Source organism: Lasioglossum baleicum, chromosome 1 (genome assembly GCF_051020765.1).
Source record: "Lasioglossum baleicum chromosome 1, iyLasBale1, whole genome shotgun sequence".
NCBI classification, from domain to species: Eukaryota; Metazoa; Arthropoda; class Insecta; order Hymenoptera; family Halictidae; genus Lasioglossum; species Lasioglossum baleicum.
The window spans coordinates 4,885,727-4,909,726 of record NC_134929.1 but is presented as its reverse complement, the minus strand read 5'-3'; the positions used below and the strand labels follow the sequence as shown (position 1 = coordinate 4,909,726).

The 24,000-nt window shown below is 43.3% G+C and overlaps 3 protein-coding genes across 4 annotated transcripts in view; 1 reads left to right on the top strand and 2 right to left on the bottom strand.

The window, feature by feature from the left end:
• Positions 1-7,785: 7,785 nt before the first annotated feature.
• LOC143211083 (uncharacterized) lies at positions 7,786-9,486 on the bottom strand. The gene is made up of 3 exons (XM_076428505.1): positions 9,447-9,486; positions 8,697-9,327; positions 7,786-7,861 (listed from the first exon to the last, which is right to left on the bottom strand). The coding sequence occupies exons 1-3, from the start codon at positions 9,484-9,486 to the stop codon at positions 7,786-7,788; spliced, it is 747 nt and encodes a 248-aa protein (XP_076284620.1).
• A 1-nt stretch (position 9,487) lies between these two features.
• LOC143209239 (uncharacterized) lies at positions 9,488-10,311 on the bottom strand. The gene is made up of 2 exons (XM_076424614.1): positions 10,170-10,311; positions 9,488-9,953 (listed from the first exon to the last, which is right to left on the bottom strand). Exons 1-2 carry the CDS (start codon positions 10,230-10,232, stop codon positions 9,609-9,611), a joined length of 408 nt encoding a protein of 135 aa, XP_076280729.1. The 5' UTR covers positions 10,233-10,311; the 3' UTR covers positions 9,488-9,608.
• The window catches only part of LOC143209220 (uncharacterized), a 29,770-nt gene continuing 15,420 nt past the window's right edge, over positions 9,651-24,000 (top strand). Inside the window, exon 1 of one of the 2 annotated variants that reach the window (XM_076424601.1) lies at positions 9,651-10,611. The gene's annotated coding sequence lies outside the window, so the exon portion shown is untranslated. Of the gene's footprint in view, positions 10,612-17,897; positions 18,281-24,000 lie in introns of those variants that run through there. The other variant, XM_076424597.1, reaches the window with a different exon arrangement.

Genomic DNA, 24,000 nt, shown 5'->3' with positions numbered 1-24,000 from the left:
TCGGTAGTTTCGGCACCTTTTCGGACTCGTGCGCTTTCTCGGTTTTCGACATTTGCCTCAAACGTCGTACTCTGTACGCACAACAGATGGCATTAGTACGGTGTTACGAAATCGGAAGATTTTCCTCTCGGAGTGCTCTTATGGGGGCCGTCTCCTAGCAGACGACACTCGCGCGTGAATGTGTTGGTACACTCACACACCGCTAGACCACGTATACGTACGAGAGGTTGCAAGGGTCAGGGAAATGCGTTCTGATTTCTCGATAATGCAAAGACGGGGGTTTTTAGTAGTCAAAATCGCTAGATAAAAGATCAATCTAGCGCGCTGTTTGCTTCAAAAGTCGTTCTTTTACGATTACGACGCGTAATTTTCATTATTCTGTAGCGTTGCAGCTGACGAATTTTCGTAAATTATAAAGAGCTTTCATTTTCATGAATATGAAGAGATTTAGGGCTCTTATGGAAAAAGTAAGCAAACAGCGAACTAGCAGGAGCATATACATTGTCAATGCAACATCTATTACGTTGTTTACTTGAGTATTAAACAAACTGTAAGACATTTTCGACTGAAAATCGTCCCAAATTGAGGTTTATGTAAAAATACAGTTCCGACATTTTCCGCTACGGGCGTTGACATCCGCTTCCCAGTGATGGTTACTTATCATTGTCGTCGTCACTGACGACTCGTCAGCAATCACTGTATCGGTAAAACAGAGGAAGCAGAAAATATGTTGTCGGTAAGGTAGGATTCGTAAGCAAGCGTGACGTCACAATTTGGATGACGATTGCTGCAGCGTTGGTGTGCTCAAGCAAGAGAGTGTTGGTGCATACTGCATACACACCGCTCGAGCGACGTGTACGTGTGCCTACGGTCTACGAGCATGACAAGAGTTCGCGACGATTGCCCTTCTATTTCTCGATAACGCAACGATGGGGTTTTTTCGTAATCAAATCCGTTACATGAAACATCAATCTGGTGCGCTGTTTGCTTCAAAAGTCATTCCTTTAGGTTTCCAAACAATAGTTTTGGAATATTCAGCTGCATGTTGCCCGTCGGAGAAGCTATGTTCGCCGGCGTGACGTAACAGTATGGCTGACGATGCTGCAGCGTTGGTGTGCTCGAGTGAGACTGTGTATAGTGCTTACATACACACCGCTGGAGCGACGTGTACGTGTGCCTATGGCCTCAGTGATGGGATCGTTGGCGCTTTTCGCGCGCATGCGCGAGTTTCGTCAGGGCCGTATCTACGTCTACGTCCGAAAGTGGGGAACTATTGGGGGGAAAGTAGTGGAAGACTGTATGGCGCGAAATTAGCAGATCGGGTATAGATAGACTCTAATTGTCGTTTTATAATGTCTAAATATTGTATCCTGGGTTGGTAATTAAAACAAGAGACCAAATCTGTTTCTCTGTAAATAAAGGTTATGTTTGATTAAATACTTATTAACGCACTTTTTACAACTATTTACAAACTCACCTGTAAATAAAGATACGACAATTAGAGTCTATTGTTCACTCTCTTTATTTACACTAACTTTATTAACACTAATTATCTCTATCTTCATTTACTTTCTCTGCACGCGTGCTCTCTATATTCTTTTACTCTTTTTCCTATCTCTATCTCTCTCTCTCTATCTCAAATGTAGGAGCTGTTCAAAGGGTGCGCTGAGCATGCGAAGCTCGCTCGATTTAAATTAAAGACTATATATTTTCTTTACATATATATATATTTATTAAAAAAAGTACACTTTTTCAATTAATTAAAATTCTAAAAATAGTTGTGGTGGACTACCACGCGTCCGCGGCCTCCGCGGCCTCCGCGTCCTCCGCGTCCTCCGCGTTTGCCGCGGCCGGAGTAAAATTGACGCCGCCATTCCCTTGTTATGGTTGCCTGCAACAAAGCAATATTTATTTATTATAGGTATTACTTTAGTACATCGAAGATTAAAAATAACACAGTTCATTTGTAATAACTCACTAATTGTTGCTTCGTAAGGAATATGGCGCCCGGCATTGCGCCCTGCATTGCGCCCTGCATTACGCCCGGCATTGCGCCCTGCATGGCGCCCTGCATGGCGCCCGGCATGGCCCCAGGCATGGCGCCCTGCACGGCCCCCTGCATGGTCCACGGCATAGCCCCCGGCATGGAGCCCGGCACGCTCATCGGCCTGTTATGTACCTGTGTTGTAACATATAAAATATCCATTATTAATAACAATGTAGTAACATACACACTATTAATTAATAGTAGTGAATAGTTACTCACCGGCATGCGATGCCGCAAGTTCAAGTTGGCGACGGCCGTCGCCAAGTTGAAATATTCCTCAGTCGGCGGTGTCGGCACCGTTGGTGTCGCCGTCGCCGCTGCCGTCGCCGTCGCCGCCTGCTCCCGGTCTTCCCCTTCAGGCTGTTCGATTTTGTTCATTTTCCTAAAATTGTACAAAATATAAATCAATATACAGGAATTCTTCGATCGGAGTCTTGGGGGGTGTCTCCGATCGGAGTCCAGTGCCTACTCACTCCACTGCCGGCCAACGCTGCTCCGCGCCGTAGAGCGGCGATGATTGATCTCGGCTCGGGTATATCGGTGTGAACACCACACATTGACTCGAGTGAATCGAGTTCTCAAACTTCTTAATTTTAATGATCGGTTTATGGGACTTTTACTAGCTTATTCCTGGCGTTTCTCTGATTAAAATGATACCAAACACGATATAATTTCAACGTTATTTAGTGGTTTAATCGACGGTAAAAGTTTCGAACGCAACGAAGAAGAGCGTATTGGAAAGAAAGAGATGCGAACCGGCGGCGGCTACTGTTCGCGTCTCTTTCTTTCCAATACGCTCTTCTTCGTTGCGTTCGAAATTTTCATCGTCGATTAAACCACTAAATAACGTTGAAATTATATCGTGTTTGGTATCATTTTAATCAGAGAAACGCCAGGAATAAGCTAGTAAAAGTCCCATAAACCGATCATTAAAATTAAGAAGTTTGAGAACTCGATTCACTCGAGTCAATGTGTGGTGTTCACACCGATATACCCGAGCCGAGATCAATCATCGCCGCTTTACGGCGCGGAGCAGCGTTGGCCGGCAGTGGAGTGAGTAGGCACTGGACTCCGATCGGTGACACCCCCCAAGACTCCGATCGAAGAATTACTGTACATCTAGCCTCTATAGCAATGACCAATTTTCCACTCAAATGACACCGAACGTACGCTTTCCACATCATTATTATTCACTGATTCTGCAAGAGCACGTTCTATAATTTACTTACGGATAGTCACGATTTCAGGAATTTTCATATTTTTCTAGTTTCTGTCAGAAAAGGTTGATCGAAATCTTCGGCCTGATAACATATTGAAAGATCTTCGAGGTTACGGCGAGGTGTGGCCTTTTATGCACAATTATCGATCGAATTGAGACATCTATTCATACATTTATCCAATAATATATTTCCGAATCTGTTCCATTACTTTTTGCCATTTTTGTAACTATCTTTTGTATTTTCCAACAAACAAATGTAAAAACACTTTATAAAAATTATCGAGGTTTGTTATACTTACTTTTGTGTCTGGAACTGTCCGTCACAGAGTCAAAGTTCAAATGGCCGAATCTTCCCGACGGTGTTGCGATTCTGCACAATTTTGCTCGCGCATGCGCGATATCTGAGCCGCCATAGCTGAGGCAGTAATATTGGCGCGGAAGTACCGTGTTACGTCCCGGGTCGGATATGATCCGACGAAACGACGCCCAGACGGGGCGGGGACGTAACCGGACCAATTTATTTAAGACGATCTTAGATCCACGTGGCGCGTAACGTCCACGTCTGATCAGGGACCCGATACCGGCGTTCGTCGTTGTTGAAAAGGCGAAGAGGGGAATAAAATGCGAACCGAGACGGACGTCGTCCGTCGTGAACACCGCGTAGAACTAACACGCGTCGCGGTAGTAGAGATGGTTCCCAGTGGTCGAAGTGTCACTATGCGGGTGTGTGCAACTCGTCCGAACGCGTGGGTTTGCTCGATTTGTGACAGGAGATTTCGATCGAAGGGAATTAGTGTTCTCTCGGTACCGAGCACCCTCTGGGCTCAGACGTACACGATTGATACACCAATTTTAGGGTTAGAAGAACGGACGTAGGAAGTCTAAGGAATTTGCGGAACAGGTCGGAGTCGAACAACCCGATGAAACACCGCGCGCACACTCACTTTCGCGATCACTTTAACCGGTCACTGGGAACGACACTTTAGAAGTGGAAGATATCGAGGAGCAAGGTGTTGCTGAATTAAAGCTGCGAAATAATAGGTTTAAACAAACAAAGTATAATGAACCAGAATAGATACAAAGTAATGATTTGCGAGCAGAACTCGTGCAACAAAATAGCGCAAAAATAACAATTATAATATGAATTATAAAGCGAGCGAGCTCGTATGGACAAAATAGCACAGAAATAGCAATTGTAATAAGAATTATAAAGCGAGCAAGCTCGTGCAACAAAATAGCGCAGAAATAGCAATTGTGATAAGAATTATAAAGCGAGCGAGCTCGTATGAACAAAATAGCGCAGAAATAATGTCTGTAAGTATGGTATAAGAATCCACGAGCAAGGTATAAGAATCCACGAGCAAACTCGACAGATAATTTAGAAACAATTGAAATATAATTGAAATGGAAATGGTAGAAATGGTAAGGTGCAATACGACCTGAATATCGTGAGCGATTTGGAACAAAGTCCGAAAACGCGATTAAACTGAACTCGACTAAAGACGCTAGAGAACTGAATGGTATGAATTCCGAAACTGGAAGAGAGTCTGAACTGTACGAAATTCGGAACTAGAAGAGCGTCTGAACTAGAAGAGTGCCTGAACTAGAAGAGTGCCTGAACTAGAAGAGAGTCTGAACTAGAAGAGGGCGATTCGCGCGATTTCGTCTTATTTATAATAAGAGCGCGGACCATAGGGATTCGGTGAACCGTGAAGTCCTTTTGTCTAAATCGTTCGAGGTACGGACGAATATGTTGTCGTCAATGTATACTTTTCGCAGTTCGAACGAAACGACGGTTTAGATGTACGTACACCTGTACTCGCGGTTGCCATGCTGGCGTCCGCTTGTACCGGTGACTATCGCGTCTTTTCCGATTCCCTATGTTCACGCTCACGGGGATATGTATATATATATATATATAAATACGCGTAAGATATATATACATATCGCTGTGTACGGATTTAAACGCGATTTCGGTTTGGATTTTACGAAGGAGGTATAAGCATGTATAAGTATACCATATATATATATATATATATATATTTATATATATACAGGGTGTCCCAAGACCCCTTCGACTCCGGGAAATGGGAGGTTCCTTAGGTCATTTGAAGCAACATTTTCCTTTGCACCAATGTCAGCCGGGGCTTTGTTTAGGAGTTATTAACGAAAAACACGAACCAATCAGAGCGCGACCTAGACGCGCGATGGCACGTTCAGCCAGGCGCTCCGGGAGACGAGCGTGGTGTAACGCCGCGATGCCGTAACGAACAAGAGTTTCTCGAGATTATGTGAATCCTCCCCGATTTGGATGAGCTTTGGATATGTTGTCAAGACCATGATTCTGAACAACATTTCCCTTTACAGTTTTTGTCGGCCGGCTTTAGTTTACGAGATACATAATTGTAAAAACTTGTAATTGTAAATCGATCGATAGTACTATCTTCTACCCGATTTGGATGAGCTTTGGATATTTTGTCAAGACCATGATTCTGAACAACATTTCCCTTTACAGTTTTTGTCGGCCGGCTTTAATTTACGCGATAAGTAACTTGTAATTGTAAATCGATCGATTTACTATCTGAACTATCTCCCCTCCGATTTCGATGAGCTTTGGATATGTTGTCAAGACCATGATTCTAAACAACATTACCCTTTACAGTTTTTGTCGGTCGGAAGAACTTTACTTGTCAATTCATATGGGTGGATCTCTTTACCCGACTTACGGCAACTTTACCCGAACGAGGGAAAAAGCAGAAACTGATTGTATTAAAACCTCACTTATTCAGCCGTAAATCCATTTGCTGCTTCGAAATGTGTGTCACTGGGTCACTCGGTGACGAACTGCACAGATGTCTTCAGGTATACGACAGTACCGAAAGCTAAGGGACGTACGGCCAGGTCGACGAACTGCACAGCCGGTGGTAAAAGGCCTAAGGGATGCGCGGTCAAGTCGACGATCCAGAATTTCAGTTTCACTTTCGAATCGATAAATAATTCGTATGTTTATTTCACACAGATGCCTTGAAATTTTTCCACACTCACAATCACTGTTCACATTTGTCAACACATAGTTATGCACTAATAATAATTGCCATATCCCTTGTCCTGCTGCACAAATCACAACAATCAGGTAATGCAATCACTAGACTGCGGATTTCATGCATTTGTAGCAAACATGAGTAGGTGCATTTTAAGACACTAGAGAGATTAAAGTAATTTCAGAACACCAATGTATTATTTTCAACTTCTTAAAATGATCACAGTAAGAATCAAATATCTGTCTGGCTCCTGTCCCTTGTAATAGCAGCAGCCAACTTTCATTTTACATAAAGATCCGCAGTCTAGTGATTAGATTAAATAATCGTTTAATTAGTTTAAGCAATTATTATTAGTGCATAACTATGTGTTGACAAATGTGAACAGTGATTGTGAGTGTGGAAAAATTTCAAGGCATCTGTGTGAAATAAACATACGAATTATTTATCGATTCGAAAGTGAAACTGAAATTCTGGATCGTCGACTTGACCGCGCATCCCTTAGGCCTTTTACCACCGGCTGTGCAGTTCGTCGACCTGGCCGTACGTCCCTTAGCTTTCGGTACTGTCGTATACCTGAAGACATCTGTGCAGTTCGTCACCGAGTGACCCAGTGACACACATTTCGAAGCAGCAAATGGATTTACGGCTGAATAAGTGAGGTTTTAATACAATCAGTTTCTGCTTTTTCCCTCGTTCGGGTAAAGTTGCCGTAAGTCGGGTAAAGAGATCCACCCATATGAATTGACAAGTAAAGTTCTTCCGACCGACAAAAACTGTAAAGGGTAATGTTGTTTAGAATCATGGTCTTGACAATATATCCAAAGCTCATCGAAATCGGAGGGGAGATAGTTCAGATAGTAAATCGATCGATTTACAATTACAAGTTTTTACAATTATGTATCGCGTAAACTAAAGCCGGCCGACAAAAACTGTAAAGGGAAATGTTGTTCAGAATCATGGTCTTGACAACATATCCAAAGCTCATCCAAATCGGGGAAGATTCACATAATCTCGAGAAACTCTTGTTCGTTACGGCATCGCGGCGTTACACCACGCTCGTCTCCCGGCGCGCCGGGCTGAACGTGCCATCGCGCGTCTAGATCGCGCTCTGATTGGTCCGTGTTTTTCGTTAATAACTCCTAAACAAAGCCCCGGCTGACATTGGTGCAAATGAAAATGTTGCTTCAAATGACCTAAGGAACCTCCCATTTCCCGGAGTCGAAGGGGTCTTGGGACACCCTGTATATATACGGCGAGAATTTGCTCATATGAACAAAACCGACGCAACACGTCGGTACGACGTTACAACCGAAACAATCTGTTCCGGACAAAAAAACTTCAGGACGTGTTCTACAAGTTACAAAATATACACAAATGCACATGTTATATATACATTCATTTTTCAGAATCAAATCATACAAATCTTTTCAAATTTTTTTTTTTCACCGTGTATCCGGTTATTGAGGCTGCAAGCGCCTCTACCGGCCATCCATCGTACGAAAAACGGTGCGCGATATCGGAACAATTGAAGCCTTCATGATAACCAGATTATAACTGGCGAACACAAACGCGTTTAGACATGAATTGTTCTTTGAGCCATTCACCGTATTAGTCTTTGCGCGGCATTGTGCGGTAGTTAGGGATTAGTTAGTTGGTGATTTGGGTGATTAGTGATTATTAGTTATGGAGAGTGCTAGTTCATCGCAACCTAAACTTGATCCAACGAGAGAGCAGTACCGTTTCGCGCAGCTCGACTGATCGCAGCGCCTTGCTGCGAGCCTCCCAACTCCCACTCCACTACGCACTCCCCACTGTCTCGACTGAAAGTTTCATATACGCGGTGTCCAGAAATGAAATGAATTAGGATGAAATTATAGGCCATTATAGGGAATAGAAAATCGCGACTATTTGCAAATATAATGAATTAATATATTTTATTTAAATTAAAACATAATTTGTACATTATTTTCATATATGTTATTATTTACATTCATATATTAATATTTACAAAACATGTACAAATTACAATTTACAGACCATTTACAAATTATAACTTACAACTATTTACAAATTATAATTTACAACTATTTACAAACTATTTACTAATTATAACTTACAACTATGTAGGAAAATAAATGGAAAAGGATGACTGGTGTGGGCATTCAAATAATAACAACTATTGACGGTGAAGCCGTCCGCCAAGAATGCGATTTATAAATATTATAAATTAAATTACATTACATTAACTTAAATTAAATTACATTAAATTACATTAACGTAAATTAAATTACATTACATTAAATTACATTAACTTAAATTAAATTACATTAAATTACATTAAATAAAAAATTAAATATACATATTTACAAATTATTTATAAAAAATTTACACGTCGATGTCCGAGTCATCAGACGTCTCCAACAACTCGCCATTTTCTTCCAACACGGAATCAGTAATATGGTCGAGTTCGTGGAGCCTGTCTTCCTCCTTTATTGCGTGGCGAATGAAATTTTGCCAATTGTCGGTGGACACATTTTCGATGGCTTCGTGTACAAGTTCGCGGACATCTGCTAACTTGTATGTCGTATTCCGCGCTCGGATAAACTCCTTAACTTTTGCCCATGCGAGCTCAATGGGGTTTAGCTCGCAGTGGTAAGGGGGAAGGCGTACCACGGTATATCCATGTTCTGTGGTATATTCATCGATGACAAAGATGTTAGGCTGCCGATATTTATCAACTAAAGCTAATAACTGAACTTTGACGTTCCGTGGATTCACCTGTTCCCCCTTACCCTCGAGCCACGTGATTATTCGATCCCGTGTCCAACTCTTCGTTGGATACTTATCCTTCCTCACGCTGTGGTATGGCGCATTGTCCATAACAATAACTGCCCCATCTCGCAGCATGGGCAAAAGTTTGCAGAACCACTCAAAAAATGTGTCCCCGTTCATCTCATGATGATAATCAGCAGAGTCTTTCTTCGACTCGAAACAAAGGAGGGCCCCAGGTACAAATCCGTCTGCTGACCCGACGTGTAAAATAATTAGACGCTTACCTCTTCCTGTGGGAGCAGGTATGCCTATCGATAAGCCCCTTTCTTCGGCGTTCCTTGGGCAGCTGACACTTGCATCCACCCACAATCTCCTCTTGCAGTCCCCGGCGTTGATCCACGTTTCATCGAGGTAGAAGATGGGGCGTCCTTCTTCACGTAGGGTCCTTATTCTTTCGATGTACCTACAATGTAAATTGTATAGTGTACAATAGTATAAAAAACATTTTTGAATGTATGTTGATTGTTACTTACTGTTGCCGCCAATATACAATACGGGGTTCATCAATTAGGGCGCTGTTGCGCTTCCTGACAATGTATTTAAACTCCATACATTTTAGAAGCGTGTGGAGTGTTGTCTTCTTGAACGAAGGAAGTTCTTCATCGTTGTTAATAGCATCTAGAATCTTGTCCAACGTTGGAATCTCCCGATTCAACCAAAAGCTGTGTACCTTCCTCCTTATGGCTATGAGGTCTTCTTCCGATGTCTTCTCCAATATGCTCAATCTTCGCTTCTTCTTATTTGGCGATGTCACGTTTCCTGTTGTTTTGTACTCCGCCAGAGTTTTGCATACAGTATCCCGTCCAATTCCTGTCTGTTTAGAAAGGGATTGGACGATAGACTTGTATGTCATGCCTGGGTTCAGTGTATTGACATGCTTATACAGATTTACCAGCATCTGCTTTTGAGCAGATAGCACAAACTAAATAGAAAAAGAAACACAAAGCCAAACACCAATCATGCATAATAAATAAAACAACCAAAAACCATGCATGAGCATGCATAATAAATATTTATAATACGAACTTACCTTCCCTGGCGGATTTTTCTTTGGTGGTGACATATGGGATGGACCAGGAACTTCCTCTTCCATTTTAAATGCCCTGAAAATCCTGAAATCACTTGTAACTCTTTAAAATTTAACCGCCAAAAACACACTTTGAAAAGCAAACCACACCCGGTATAGCTGCGAACAAAACGGTTTGCGGCGCTGCAGCACGTGGCGTCACTTCGGTGCCGCTGCGCGCATGCGCTGTGCATTGGGAAGGGAACGCATGGAGTGGGAGTATTACCAATTAGGACGAAGATGCGCAGCGACGGACGAAAACTGGTCTTCACGCGGTACTGCTCTCTCGTTGGATCAAGTTTACGGAGCAAACGGTGTTCAGTCGAGCACCCAAAGGAAGAAGCAGTACAAAACGACTTCGATGCTCCACAAAAAGATACAGCAGAAGAAAATTACAACGAAATAGGTAAGTGTACATACATATACTGCATGATTTTCGACATAATTTTTCATACTCTTCAAGATTCTCTCGAGTCAAAGTAAAATTATTTCCATTGACGGTGCACCACAGGAAGCGATGGGGTCAAGGGGGCGTAGTCTTCGAAAATCGGCTGTCGCGAGTAAATAATTCGGCAAATATTTACATTAGGGGCTTCATTCTGAACAACTTTTTCCTATACATGGTATTGCCGCTCGATTTTAGTTTTCGAGATTCTATTCACCAACAACTATCGCTGATACTGTATTGAATTTTCCGTACTCTTGCACGCTTCGCAGCAACGTGAGCCTGTCCCGGCGCGGCGTTTGTTTACTTTTTGTTTCTAAACACGCTGTGGAGATGAGAGAAAAAACAGGGTGTCTCTCTCATTACTAGTTCAAATCCTGTATGACGGCTATATAGAATGCAAAAATCATGCGATCAGAATTAGTTAGGATTAGGTGGTGGGGGGGGGGCGTTGAGGACCGGCCCGACCACGCATTCGAAAATCAAGGAGTATGTATGTCACGTCTGCCGACGTGTTGCCATAGGTTATAAGCATAGCCAATAAGAGTAGGATATTGTAACCGTAATTATTAAGAATATTGATTAGTTATAAGTAGTCATACTTCGCTCCGTTCATCAGATCCGATTCTCACCTCATACCATATACCCATTCTTATCTTAACCCTTGTATAATAATCATATCTTAATGTATTCCCCGTAGCAGTATCACGTAGCATTCACCGTAATCATTAATCGCGCGCTTCTCATAACATCCATAGCGTTATGTCTAACGAGACATCCGGTAGAAAATAAGACACCTATGTATTCGACCTCACGATCCTAAAAAGAGTTCAGTTAGTTCAGTTCAATTCGGACAGCCAGTCTGACACGTTCGTTCAAGACTCCAGCGAGGCTCGCCGCCTCCTGGATGTCCCGGTCCAGACTCCGACGAGTCCTCGCTCTCATCCGCCTTTGAGCGGTCCTGCTATAACACGCGCTTCTAGTTCATTATAATTTCATTTCATACGTTACAAATATATTCCCAGTTATTAATTTAATAAGTGAGTCTCGCTTAGTTCTTCTCCCTACATCCTCGCGCTTGCAATACTCTCCTATTCAATTCGCGTTTGTCGCTATCAATTACGAAACCTCGTGCGCGTCAACGAACGCGAGACAGAGGACAACAGCGGGGTATCTCCCGCCAACCGAGGATCACCGACGACGTGATCTTCCCAGGACGAGTGAGGATCATCGTCCTTCCTACGACGATCCAGCCTGATTCGACTGCAGCCGTCAGCGAGCAACGGAAGCAGTTCGCATAAAGGAAGCCTGCCTGTCTTCACCGATCGCTATACTCAACTGTCCGATAAGTTGCTAGATATTTCCCTGCGAAGATTCGTGCCGTCTCAGTTATCTCTGTTCTCGTCCGCCGCTTTGGGGCGAATCTACTGTAAGCGTTAAGTAGAATACGCATGTTCGCGAAAGTCGTGGTTCCCAGTCAGACGTCGGACGTAACGTGCCGCGTGGACAAAAGGTTGTATCGCATTTGAGAGCGTCCAGTAAGGGGAATGGGTCGCGGAACGATAGTTTTCGCGAAAGTCAGACTCCGGGACGTAACAAATTGGTGGCAGCGGTGGGATCGATCAACCACCACGACGAAAGGGCGAACCCAACGAGAAACACGCGTTCTCAGCGAACAGAAAATTTGATTAACTTTCCGTTGCACCTGTTAGCAAAGCCTCTTCAAGACGATCCGATGCCAACTCGTAGAGATTACTCGCCTGAGCGAGAAGATTCGCGACTAGTTATAAAAGCCGCAATAGATTCGATTCCTTTATTCGATGGCACGAACATTTCTGTGCTGCAATTCACGCGAGCCTGCAAGCGCGCCCGCGATCTCGTTCCTCGACATGCGGAAAGAACCCTGTCGAAATTGATTATCATTAAACTCCGCGGAATCGCGTATACCGCAATCGAAGACGAAAACGTCGAAACAGTAACCGAACTGTGCAACCGTCTCAAAGACGTTTTCGGCACCTGTCACACCGTCGACCACTACCGAGGTCAGATGGCAAATATTTTCATGCGGCAAAACGAGCATATTCTCGATTACATTTGCCGCGTAAAAGATCTCCGCGCCGCGATCCTCGACTGCGATCGCGATCGACCGAACATAGCGAACGTAGACGATCTCACGATAGATAGTTTCATCCGCGGGTTAATCCCGAACCTCCGAAGTGAAATCCGGCGCCTTCGACACGGATCACTGAATCACGTATTCAATAAAGCGATAGAATTATATAAAGAGGCCGAAATAGACAGAGACCGTTACGAACGATTCGACGAACGAGTACGATTTTCGGACGCGTCACGCGACAGAACCCCCGATAGGATGACGTCGCCGCAGCACCCACAGTCGAACCCGAGATTCGATCAATCATATTCTTCCTACCGAAGTCGCCAATCCGACGTATACGCATTTTCATACGATAGGGATTCTTCGGCACAACAATATCGCAACTTCAGAGTCGACCGTAGTCCGACACCCGAGCGCTATCGCGACGACCGTTATCGCCCGGACCGATACCACGATGGGCCACGCGACGACTCTCCTTATCGCACGCGTGCCGACCTGTTTTCAAACAGACCACGCGGAGAATGTCATCTCGAGTCATATCACGATGCGTACACCTCCTCCCAACGCCGCGAAGATGATTACGCGAGCTCTTTTGCACCAGCAAAGTACTGCAATTATTGCGAGACGTCCGAGCATGATATTTACGAATGCCGCAAACGCGAAACCGAACGGTCGGGAAACGGACCAAGCCTCCTGTCCGCCGCGAATCCACGACAGGAGGCACCTCTCAAACGATTCGCTTGAATAATCGCAACCGAGCCGAGCACAGAAAGGGCCAGAGAGTAACGAGAATAACTCTCAGCGACAATACCGCAATCCCGCATATAATTGTTATGATCCCCGAGTTGATGAAAGATATTAAGATCATGTTAGACACAGGATCAGAACCGAACCTGATCAGAGCCTCAGTATTAAAGCCCGATATTGTAATCGACACGGGAAATAAAATTCTAATGTCTGGCATTACCGACGAAATCGTGTCGACTGTAGGATCCGTATGTTTAACAATATCTGGTACGCCCGTAGAATTTCAAGTTGTGCCAGATTCATCTGCAATTCCATCCGATGGAGTTCTTGGATCTGCGTTCTTAGTCCAAGGCGCAGACATTTCGTATAGAAACCGGTGCATGACATGGCAAGGAAACGAGTTTCCTTTTATCTCACGCGAGAGTTGCCATACCGAACCGCGAGCCGGGGTATACACAGCGATGAACGCCGCCGTACCTAGGATAGGTTACCTGCGAAAATGCGAAATCGCGCCCGGCGTTATAATTCCGAATTGTTCAAAGCGCATCTCCGACGGTAAAGCGTACATACAGAGCGTCAACACCACGAGCGAACCGATCGAACTCTCCACGCCGAACATGGAGCTGGAGGAAGTAGAAAGTATCGTGGAAATCGCCGATCCGGAGTCAGGATTTACGAATTCTATTTCAAATTCAATCCCAATTTCAAATTCTAAGTCTACTATATCAAATGCCCATGAGCATCCAGATTCGCGAGCGAATCATTCAAATTCAGATTCAATTTCTATTTCGAGTTCAAAGCAGAACTCATCGTTGAATCTCAATTCTACTAATTCCGATACGAACAAGTATCATTCAAATTCAGATTCAATTTCTATTTCGAATTCAAAACCGAATTCATTGTTGAATCTCGATTCTTCCATTTTAGATACCAACGCGTATCCCAAGTCCAATCCAAATCTAAAAATCCTAAATCTTCGTCCCAATTCATCTAATTCTCTTTCCAATTCATATTCTCTCGATTCCCGCTGCGACGAGGTCACGGACATAATTAGTACCGACCATCTCAGCAACAAGAGAAATATTCAAAGTTCAACGCGCGATAATCACAATAAATCTCACCTCTCCAGCGACCGCTTATACAAGACAGACCGAGTCATTCGCACGAAACCGAAACCCGTGAAATCAAAAACGTTTACATTTAGAGCGATAGCCGCGAAGCGTAACATGCATATTGTAAACTCTCCGAAATCTAAGATGTTTGTGTTACAGCCGATAAGTCGCAAGCGATATACATTTTCAGCGAAGACGATGACGCGTCAACCCTTCCCTATTTCCACTACGATGGATTACGACTCGTCCGACATGTTTGACGATGCGAGTCCAAGACGACATTTTATGAAACGTTACGTTGAACCGCGACGTTCGACTCCGAGGATGAGAAATAATTTTCGTGCCGAAAATTATTTCCCCAAGGGGTGAGGTGTCACGTCTGCCGACGTGTTGCCATAGGTTATAAGCATAGCCAATAAGAGTAGGATATTGTAACCGTAATTATTAAGAATATTGATTAGTTATAAGTAGTCATACTTCGCTCCGTTCATCAGATCCGATTCTCACCTCATACCATATACCCATTCTTATCTTAACCCTTGTATAATAATCATATCTTAATGTATTCCCCGTAGCAGTATCACGTAGCATTCACCGTAATCATTAATCGCGCGCTTCTCATAACATCCATAGCGTTATGTCTAACGAGACATCCGGTAGAAAATAAGACACCTATGTATTCGACCTCACGATCCTAAAAAGAGTTCAGTTAGTTCAGTTCAATTCGGACAGCCAGTCTGACACGTTCGTTCAAGACTCCAGCGAGGCTCGCCGCCTCCTGGATGTCCCGGTCCAGACTCCGACGAGTCCTCGCTCTCATCCGCCTTTGAGCGGTCCTGCTATAACACGCGCTTCTAGTTCATTATAATTTCATTTCATACGTTACAAATATATTCCCAGTTATTAATTTAATAAGTGAGTCTCGCTTAGTTCTTCTCCCTACATCCTCGCGCTTGCAATACTCTCCTATTCAATTCGCGTTTGTCGCTATCAATTACGAAACCTCGTGCGCGTCAACGAACGCGAGACAGAGGACAACAGCGGGGTATCTCCCGCCAACCGAGGATCACCGACGACGTGATCTTCCCAGGACGAGTGAGGATCATCGTCCTTCCTACGACGATCCAGCCTGATTCGACTGCAGCCGTCAGCGAGCAACGGAAGCAGTTCGCATAAAGGAAGCCTGCCTGTCTTCACCGATCGCTATACTCAACTGTCCGATAAGTTGCTAGATATTTCCCTGCGAAGATTCGTGCCGTCTCAGTTATCTCTGTTCTCGTCCGCCGCTTTGGGGCGAATCTACTGTAAGCGTTAAGTAGAATACGCATGTTCGCGAAAGTCGTGGTTCCCAGTCAGACGTCGGACGTAACGTGCCGCGTGGACAAAAGGTTGTATCGCATTTGAGAGCGTCCAGTAAGGGGAATGGGTCGCGGAACGATAGTTTTCGCGAAAGTCAGACTCCGGGACGTAACAATGTAGTCTTTCAAAGTTGAAAGGTCACCCTATATATGTATGACCAGAGTGAGAAAGTAAACAAACGCCGCGCCGCGCCGGGACAGGCTCACGTTGCTGCGAAGCGTGCAATGTAGCTGCAATTTCTTTCCAAACAAACGACGCTCACGCGTGAACATTCATACACCGCTAGACCATGTATACGTACGTGAGGATTGCAAGGATACGGGATTCAACTTCTGATTTCTCGATAATGCAAGGACGGGGTTTTTTAGTAGTCAGAATCGCTAGACAGAGTTGGGCAAATTTTATTTCGAATAACGAATAAAGAATAACGAATAAATCCCAGGATTTATTCGAGAATAACGAATAACGATTTTATTCGCTGGAAATTATTCGTAGCTTACGAATAACGCTTTATTCGTTATTCGTTAGTCACGAATGAATCCCGGGAGTTTTATTCGTTATTCGTTATTCTAAATAACATCAATTCATAGCTCGTCTCGGGCTCTGCCTCGAGTGTCGATTGTCGATTGTTGCCGGCGCGCGGCCGGCTTCGCATATTCTCCGGCCTTTATTCTTATTCGCTGCCGTCATTTAGAACAGGGCTCGAATTTTTTCATCGCGACGGCCGAGCTGCTCAGGCGCGTACCATTTCATAGGCGCTATTCGTGGTGCATCATGATAACACTCGTGTCAATAGGTTTCCGCATTACCTTTGAGGTACTATTGCCAATGCGTTTTTTTTGTTAGTGGTATCCCCTGTAGGCCTACTAAATTTTAAATTTTTTAATTTATCTTATGAATTTATTTTTCTAATTAATTTTCTACAGCTGTTGTCCGAAATTATCGTGCGACATAGTAGAGTAGGCCTACAGGAGATAGCACTAACAAAAAAAAAACGCATTGACAACGTGTAATGAGGAAACCTATTGACACGAGTGTCATCATGATGCACCACGAATAGCGCCTATGAAATGGTACGCGTCTGAGCAGCTCCGAGCACTAGGGCCAGTCCGGGGAGCGAGACGCGCGGGACGCATAGTCTCCGATTCTCGGCCGTCGCGATGAAAAAATTTCGAGCCCTGTTCTAAATGACGGCAGCGAATAAGAATAAAGGCCGGAGAATATGCGAAGCCGGCCGCGCGCCGGCAACAATCGACAACCAAACGTTTTGCCAAAGGAATTTATCGTACATCGTGATATACAAGTGTAGTGAGATATGCCACGTTTGTCCGCACTGTGCGTCGTCGCTTTCTCTCTCTCTCTCTCTCGCACATTCGCGCTCTCACTCTTTCGTACACTCTCGCTAGGGCATTCACCTGTCTCAGCTGTTTATTGTATCGGTTATCCGCGTGTGTCCTACTCGCCATTCGTTTTTGCCTCTCGGGGCATCCTAACCGTCGATCACGTGCTTTTGCATCCCTACAAAAATTTATAATATTTATAATATTGTGTGTAATTTATAATAATTTAGTGACATTCTTGTATAACTTTTGATATGACATTTGAAATGAATAATACAGCAGTGATGGGTTATTAGTAGGTTAAGAAACAAATGCTATAACAATAACGGTTTTATAATATAACAATAATAGTGTAACGTCGTACCGACGTGTTGCGTCGGTTTTGTTCATATGAGCAAATTCTCGCTGTACATACATATATATATATATGGTATACGTATACTTCCTTCGTAAAATCCAAACCGAAATCGCGTTTAAATCCGTACACAGCGATATGTATATATATCTTACGCGATATATATATATATATATATATATATATATATATATATATATACATATCCCCGTGAGCGTGAACATAGGGAATCGGAAAAGACGCGATAGTCACCGGTACAAGCGGACGCCAGCATGGCAACCGCGAGTACAGGTGTACGTACATCTAAACCGTCGTTTCGTTCGAACTGCGAAAAGTATACATTGACGACAACATATTCGTCCGTACCTCGAACGATTTAGACAAAAGGACTTCACGGTTCACCGAATCCCTATGGTCCGCGCTCTTATTATAAATAAGACGAAATCGCGCGAATCGCTCTCTTCCAGTTTCGGAATTTATACCATTCAGTTCTCTAGCGTCTTCAGTCGAGTACAGTTCAATCGCGTTTTCGGACTTCAATCCAGTTTAGTCCATTTTCTCGCGTTTTCGGACTCTGTTCCAAAGCGCTCACGATACTCAGGTCGTATTGCACCTTACCATTTCTACCATTTTCATTACAATTATATTTCAATTGTTTCTAAATTATCAGTCGAGTTTGCTCGTAGATTCTTATACCATATTTACAGATATTATTCTGTGCTATTTTGTTCATACGAGCTTGCTCGCATTATCTTTCATATTATAATTGATATTTCTGTGCTATTTTGTTCATACGAGCTTGCTCGCATTATCTTTCATATTATAATTGCTATTTCTGTGCTATTTTGTTCATACGAGCTTGCTCGCATTATCTTTCATATTATAATTGCTATTTCTGTGCTATTTTGTTCATACGAGCTTGCTCGCATTATCTTTCATATTATAATTGCTTTCTGTGCTATTTTGTTCATACGAGCTTGCTCGCGCTATCTTGTACATTATAATTGCTATTTCTGCGCTATTTTGTTTGGTACGAGCTCGCTCGCAAATCATTACTTTGTATCTATTCTGGTTCATTATACTTTGTTTGTCTAACTCTATTCTTTTCTACTTCATTTAGCTTTCTACCCTATTCCTCGATATTATTAGCTTCTACGAAGCTCGGTACTTCTAAAGTGTCGTTCCCGGTGACCGGTTAAAGTTAAAGTGATCGCGAAAGTGTGTGTGCGCGTCGTGGTTCATCGGGTTGCTCGACTCCGACCTATTCCTCAAATTCCTTAGACTTCCTATATTCGTTCCTCTAACCCTAAAATTAGTGTTTCAATCGTGTACGTCTGAGCCCAGAGGGTGCTCGGTACCGAGAGAACACTCATTCCCTTCGATCGAAATCTCCTGTCACAAATCGAGCAAACCCACGCGTTCGGACGAGTTGCACACACCCGCATAGTAACACTTCGACCACTGGGAACCATCTCTACTACCGCGACGCGTGTTAGTTCTACGCGGTGTTCACGACGGACGACGTCCGTCTCGGTTCGCATTTTATTCCCCTCTTCGCCTTTTCAACAACGACGAACGCCGGTATCGGGTCCCTGATCAGACGTGGACGTTACGCGCCACGTGGATCTAAGATCGTCTTAAATAAATTGGTCGGTTACGTCCCCGCCCCGCCTGGGCGTCGTTTCGTCGGATCATATCCGACCCGGGACGTAACAATAGCATATAATGAATAACGTGAGGTATAAAAAAAATAATATTTTTTTATACTTTGTCAGTCTCTTCATTCTTAATTGGTTTCGTGAAGCACTATTTTTTATAGTCCATGCATATCAAAGACTGCCTTGTCTGTTATTTAATTATCAATGCTTCAGCTTCCGGATCTAAATTTTGTATTTTTTTCTTAGACGATTTTACTCGCATTGCTGATATGTGCGGATCAGATGTCAATAAGAGTCCATAAAATATATCTTCATTTGTTAATGTGCTGCTTGGTTTATGTGAACCTTTATTGAAAATTTAAAAGATATGTTTCGTAGATCTGCATCAATTAAACATATTCTGAAAATTTCGTCAAAATCGGTGGACGTTGCAATGAGCTACAAACGTTTAAACATGGTAAAAATTGCAGATTTGCACGATTTTCGGTCTATGTATATCTAAGGAAATTTTACATCTTTCAATGCCTGTCGTTTTTTCCCGCAACAACCGATTTTGATGAAACTTTCACAGTGCATATAATTGACACATATCTACAAAACGTATTTTTTGAGTTCTTAATATAGGTGGGGGGGGGGGGCACATAAAAAGTTGTAAAATCCAACTTTCCGTATTTTTCCTTCAATTCCGAACAATTGCATTTTTTTGAAAAAATTTCTTTTCACATCCTGTAGTAAACTAATTGCTCTAGCTTCCCGAAAAACTTCAAATCGTATAGTACGATATTTAAAAAGTTATCGTCTTTTTTAAAGCATCTGAATATTTTTCCGAGTCACTGTTCTGTAGCAGGGACTGAAACGTTTCTGGAAATAACAGTTTCAAACTGTTATACAGGGTGTCCCACTGTATCGAGAACGGCAGAATATCTCGGAAGACAGTGTCGTTATCAAAAAAGTGTTCCTACAAAAGTTGTTTGGTATTACGGGCTACGTTACGTGGTATTAATTGTTTTGTTGTCGGTGGAGTGGTGGAGGACATTTCAAGGTCACCTTGATTTTTTTAAATGGAATACTATATTTTTTTCTTTAGAAAATAATAGCGGATAGTGAGACGAATCCAAAGATGTGCTAATTTTTTTTTGCTAATTAAAAAAAAATTTTTTTTTGCTAATTTAAAAAAAAATTTTTTTTATTTTATTTTTTTGTGCTTTTTCGCGACTGCAATCTGTTTTTCAAACAGATTCCCACAAACCTATCGCAGTCCTATCGCAGTAATTTAATACCGACGTATTCGACGCCACTTACAATTAGCAGCAGCTGCTGGCTGTTGGCCGACGACCGATCTAGGATGTAAACACAAGCTTTTTTCACCTTCATCAAAATCAGAATAATATCGTGTAGCACATCTTTGGATTCGTCTCACTACCCGCTATTATTTTCTAAAGAAGAAAATATAGTATTCCATTTAAAAAAATCAAGGTCACCTTGAAATGTCCTCCACCACTCCACCCACAACAAAACAATTAATACCACGTAACGTAGCCCGTAATACCAAACAACTTTTGTAGGAACACTTTTTTAATAACGACACTGTCTTCCGAGATATTCTGTCGTTCTCGATACAGTGGGACACCCTGTATATCGGTTCTGATCGAAACAGTTATGAAGAACCGAAATGATGTTATAACTGTTACGAGAATATCGGTTCTGGCTTATATCGGTTACGGTTACGGTTCTGGAGAAACGATATTATTTCGGTTCTGTAACTGTTATTTTTCGGTTCTGGATTTCGGTTCTGGATTTCGGTTCCGGATTTCGGTTCTTTCATTCTGTATTCTGTATTGTGTTCGGTCAGTTCGGTCTTATATATTTATTATGTAAGTAGATATTTTTCGTCATTTATAATTTAAACAATCTTTAAATAAATAAATTTTTATAATTTGTTTCTATATTCGTTACTTAAATTGTTATTTCAATAATTTATTGTTAAAATAATTGTTTAAACAAATTTTTATAATTTGTTTCTATATTCGTTACTTAAATTGTTATTTCAATAATTTATTGTTAAAATAATTGTTTAAACAAATTTTTATAATTTGTTTCTATATTCGTTACTTAAATTGTTATTTCAATAATTTATTGTTAAAATAATTGTTTAAACAAATTTTTATAATTTGTACAAATTTTTATAATTTGTTTCTATATTCGTTATTTGAATTGTTATTTCAATAATTTATTGTTAAAATAATTGTTGAAACAAATTATAAAAATCTGTACACAAAATTATTGAAATTCAATAAATTAGTGAAATAACAATTTAAGTAACGAATATAGGAATAAATTATAAAAATTTATTTATTTAAAGATTGTTTGAATTATAAATAACGAAAAATATCTACTTACATAATAAATATTGTGACGTTGCAACGTTTGCGACGTCCCTTCTCCGTTTGTTCCGTGCATATTTTCGAAAGCGATAAAGGACCGGACCGCCCTCTAACGGGACACGTACCGAGACAGGATTCGAGAGCGCTCCTCTAAGAGATTCCGATATTATCGAGGACCTCCTAATGACATCTGTCGCGCGTGCCGAGAACGGCAAGTTTCAGGGCCGTATATGGAACGCGCAGAAGGAACCACCGATCGTCCGAATTGTCACGGGAAATGAACAATCGCCCCAAGGCCAGGAAGCTCCCGACGGAAAAGCGAATGGCCGTTTCGAGAAATTAGAGCTTGGTGCGAGGACACTCGGCAAGCAAACCGGAGGCGCCGCCAGGACAGCAGCTTGCGAACATCTCGTCCGATACGGACTGACGGAACACCCTGACGTCGTCTCGCCCCATCAAGGGAGAGCTGCCCCGGGGTCGGTGCCCTCGTAGCCAAGAAGAGGAAGCCCCTCCGCTGGTCAAGTCGAGCGATAGGCTCCTTGACCAATTTCGTGATTGCCCGGGGCCCTAGGGCGCGAAGAGGGAACGCTCCTGTGCCGCCGAGTCACGCCGTGGAAACACGCCATAAGCAATTCGGGAAAACGGTCGAGTGGGGGGAACCGCGTTCGATCCGCTAGGCGGCCGAAAATCGATGGATCACTGTCGCGCTGGCTATCACGACGTTGAGACGTGCTTCCCACATTGTAATCGCGCCGCGAAATCGGAAGTTGCGAACCGAGTGTCCCGTTGAGAGGATTACGTGGCGTCGGCAAAGTTTCAACGAGCCCAGCTCTATCGGGAGCCGTTTATCCTCCGGAAAACGGAACAATAACGCCACGAGAAGCGGTAAGTCGCACTTGTGATCCATTCGGTATTTTCGTTGCGCGCCGGCTCGACCTTCGTCGTGCGAGGACGAACGCTTCCCGTTCGGTCCTCGATAATTCGCTCGCATTCCTCTCGGAATGCTTTGAGATTGTTCGGGAATATTTCGGGAGAGTTTTCCTCCGTAGATTGCGTGCGGAAGAGTGTCTTCCGAGGAGTCGCGTTCGTGAGAGTAATTCAATTCGGTATCTTCGCGTTTCTCGAATCCTGTGTCTCCTGTCGAAACGCGTATTCTGTCCGTCGGCGTTCGATCGCGTAATCGATAACGTACGCGTCGGGGCGATTCACGTGCGGAAGTCATCGCGGCAGTCTCGCAGTTCGCCGGTCATCTGCGCCTCGCGTTTCCGAAGTTCGTTGCGAACGAAACGACGATAATTGTCAGCGGTATCGTTGCGAGCGAAATCGGTAGGACAACCGCGCAGCGAACGGCCATCTTTTCGCTATCTTGTACGAAGAGCGCGGGCTCTCGGGTCGCGGCCACGTGGCCGCTGATTTTGTAAATCAACGACTGCTACAATAAATAGCTCGAGACCATATCGTAGTCGAATTATTCGATTCCCTGTGAGATCCGTCCTGCCGAGAGGGCTGTCCTAGTCACCCCGTGTTCGAACCATCTGGCCTAGTCGTGACGTCATTTTCGATCCGCGTATCTCGAAGATTCGGCTCTCGACCTCGGCGTCTCCGAGCTCGAGCAGAGTTTTGCGTTTCGTGTGGCATCCTTGCGGTGCCTGGCGCCCGAACCGTTAGCTTTCGTGAGGAAATCGTCGAATCTTCGAGTCTCGTATTGTCTCGGGCGGACCGCGTGCACTCGGCTTGCACGCGGCCTGGTCTCAGCGCCTGCAAGGCCCGAAGGTAACCGGCTTCCGCGGGTCTAACAGCTCGACGGAAAAAGGTTAACGTGACAATATATAAGACCGAACTGACCGAACACAATACAGAATACAGAATGATAGAACCGAAATCCGGAACCGAAATCCAGAACCGAAATCCAGAACCGAAAAATAACAGTTATAGAACCGAAATAATATCGGTTCTCCAGAACCGTAACCGTAACCGATATAAGCCAGAACCGGTATTCTCGTAACAGTTATAACATCATTTCGGTTCTTCATAACTGTTTCCAGAACCGGAACCGATATCATAACAGTTTTCAGTCCCTGAAGCTGATGAACGGTTGCACCATGCTGACTATTCATCGGCTCGATCAATCCAGTCGAGCTTAGCTCGGCTCGCACCGAGCGTGCCATTCGTACGAAACGAACGGCTTACATGAAGGAATCGACTCGAAATAAATTCAAGCGTAATACGACTTTGAGGTTCTCGCAGTGCCACGTTCAAATTATCATGTTGGATGTAGA

Bases quoted from the DNA above. Each gene is read 5' to 3' on its own strand.
- LOC143211083 (XM_076428505.1), bottom strand. From the start codon at position 9,486: ATGAAACGTGGATCAACGCCGGGGACTGCAAGAGGAGATT. The intron at 9,328-9,446 runs GTGGGTGGATGC...TCGGGTCAGCAG, and splicing joins GGGGACTGCAAGAGGAGATT to ACGGATTTGTACCTGGGGCC. The intron at 7,862-8,696 runs GTAAATTTTTTA...TGTGTTCGCCAG, and splicing joins GATGACTCGGACATCGACGT to TTATAATCTGGTTATCATGA.
- LOC143209239 (XM_076424614.1), bottom strand. From the start codon at position 10,232: ATGGAAGAGGAAGTTCCTGGTCCATCCCATATGTCACCACCAAAGAAA. The intron at 9,954-10,169 runs GTAAGTTCGTAT...CTTTCTAAACAG, and splicing joins AGAAAAATCCGCCAGGGAAG to ACAGGAATTGGACGGGATAC.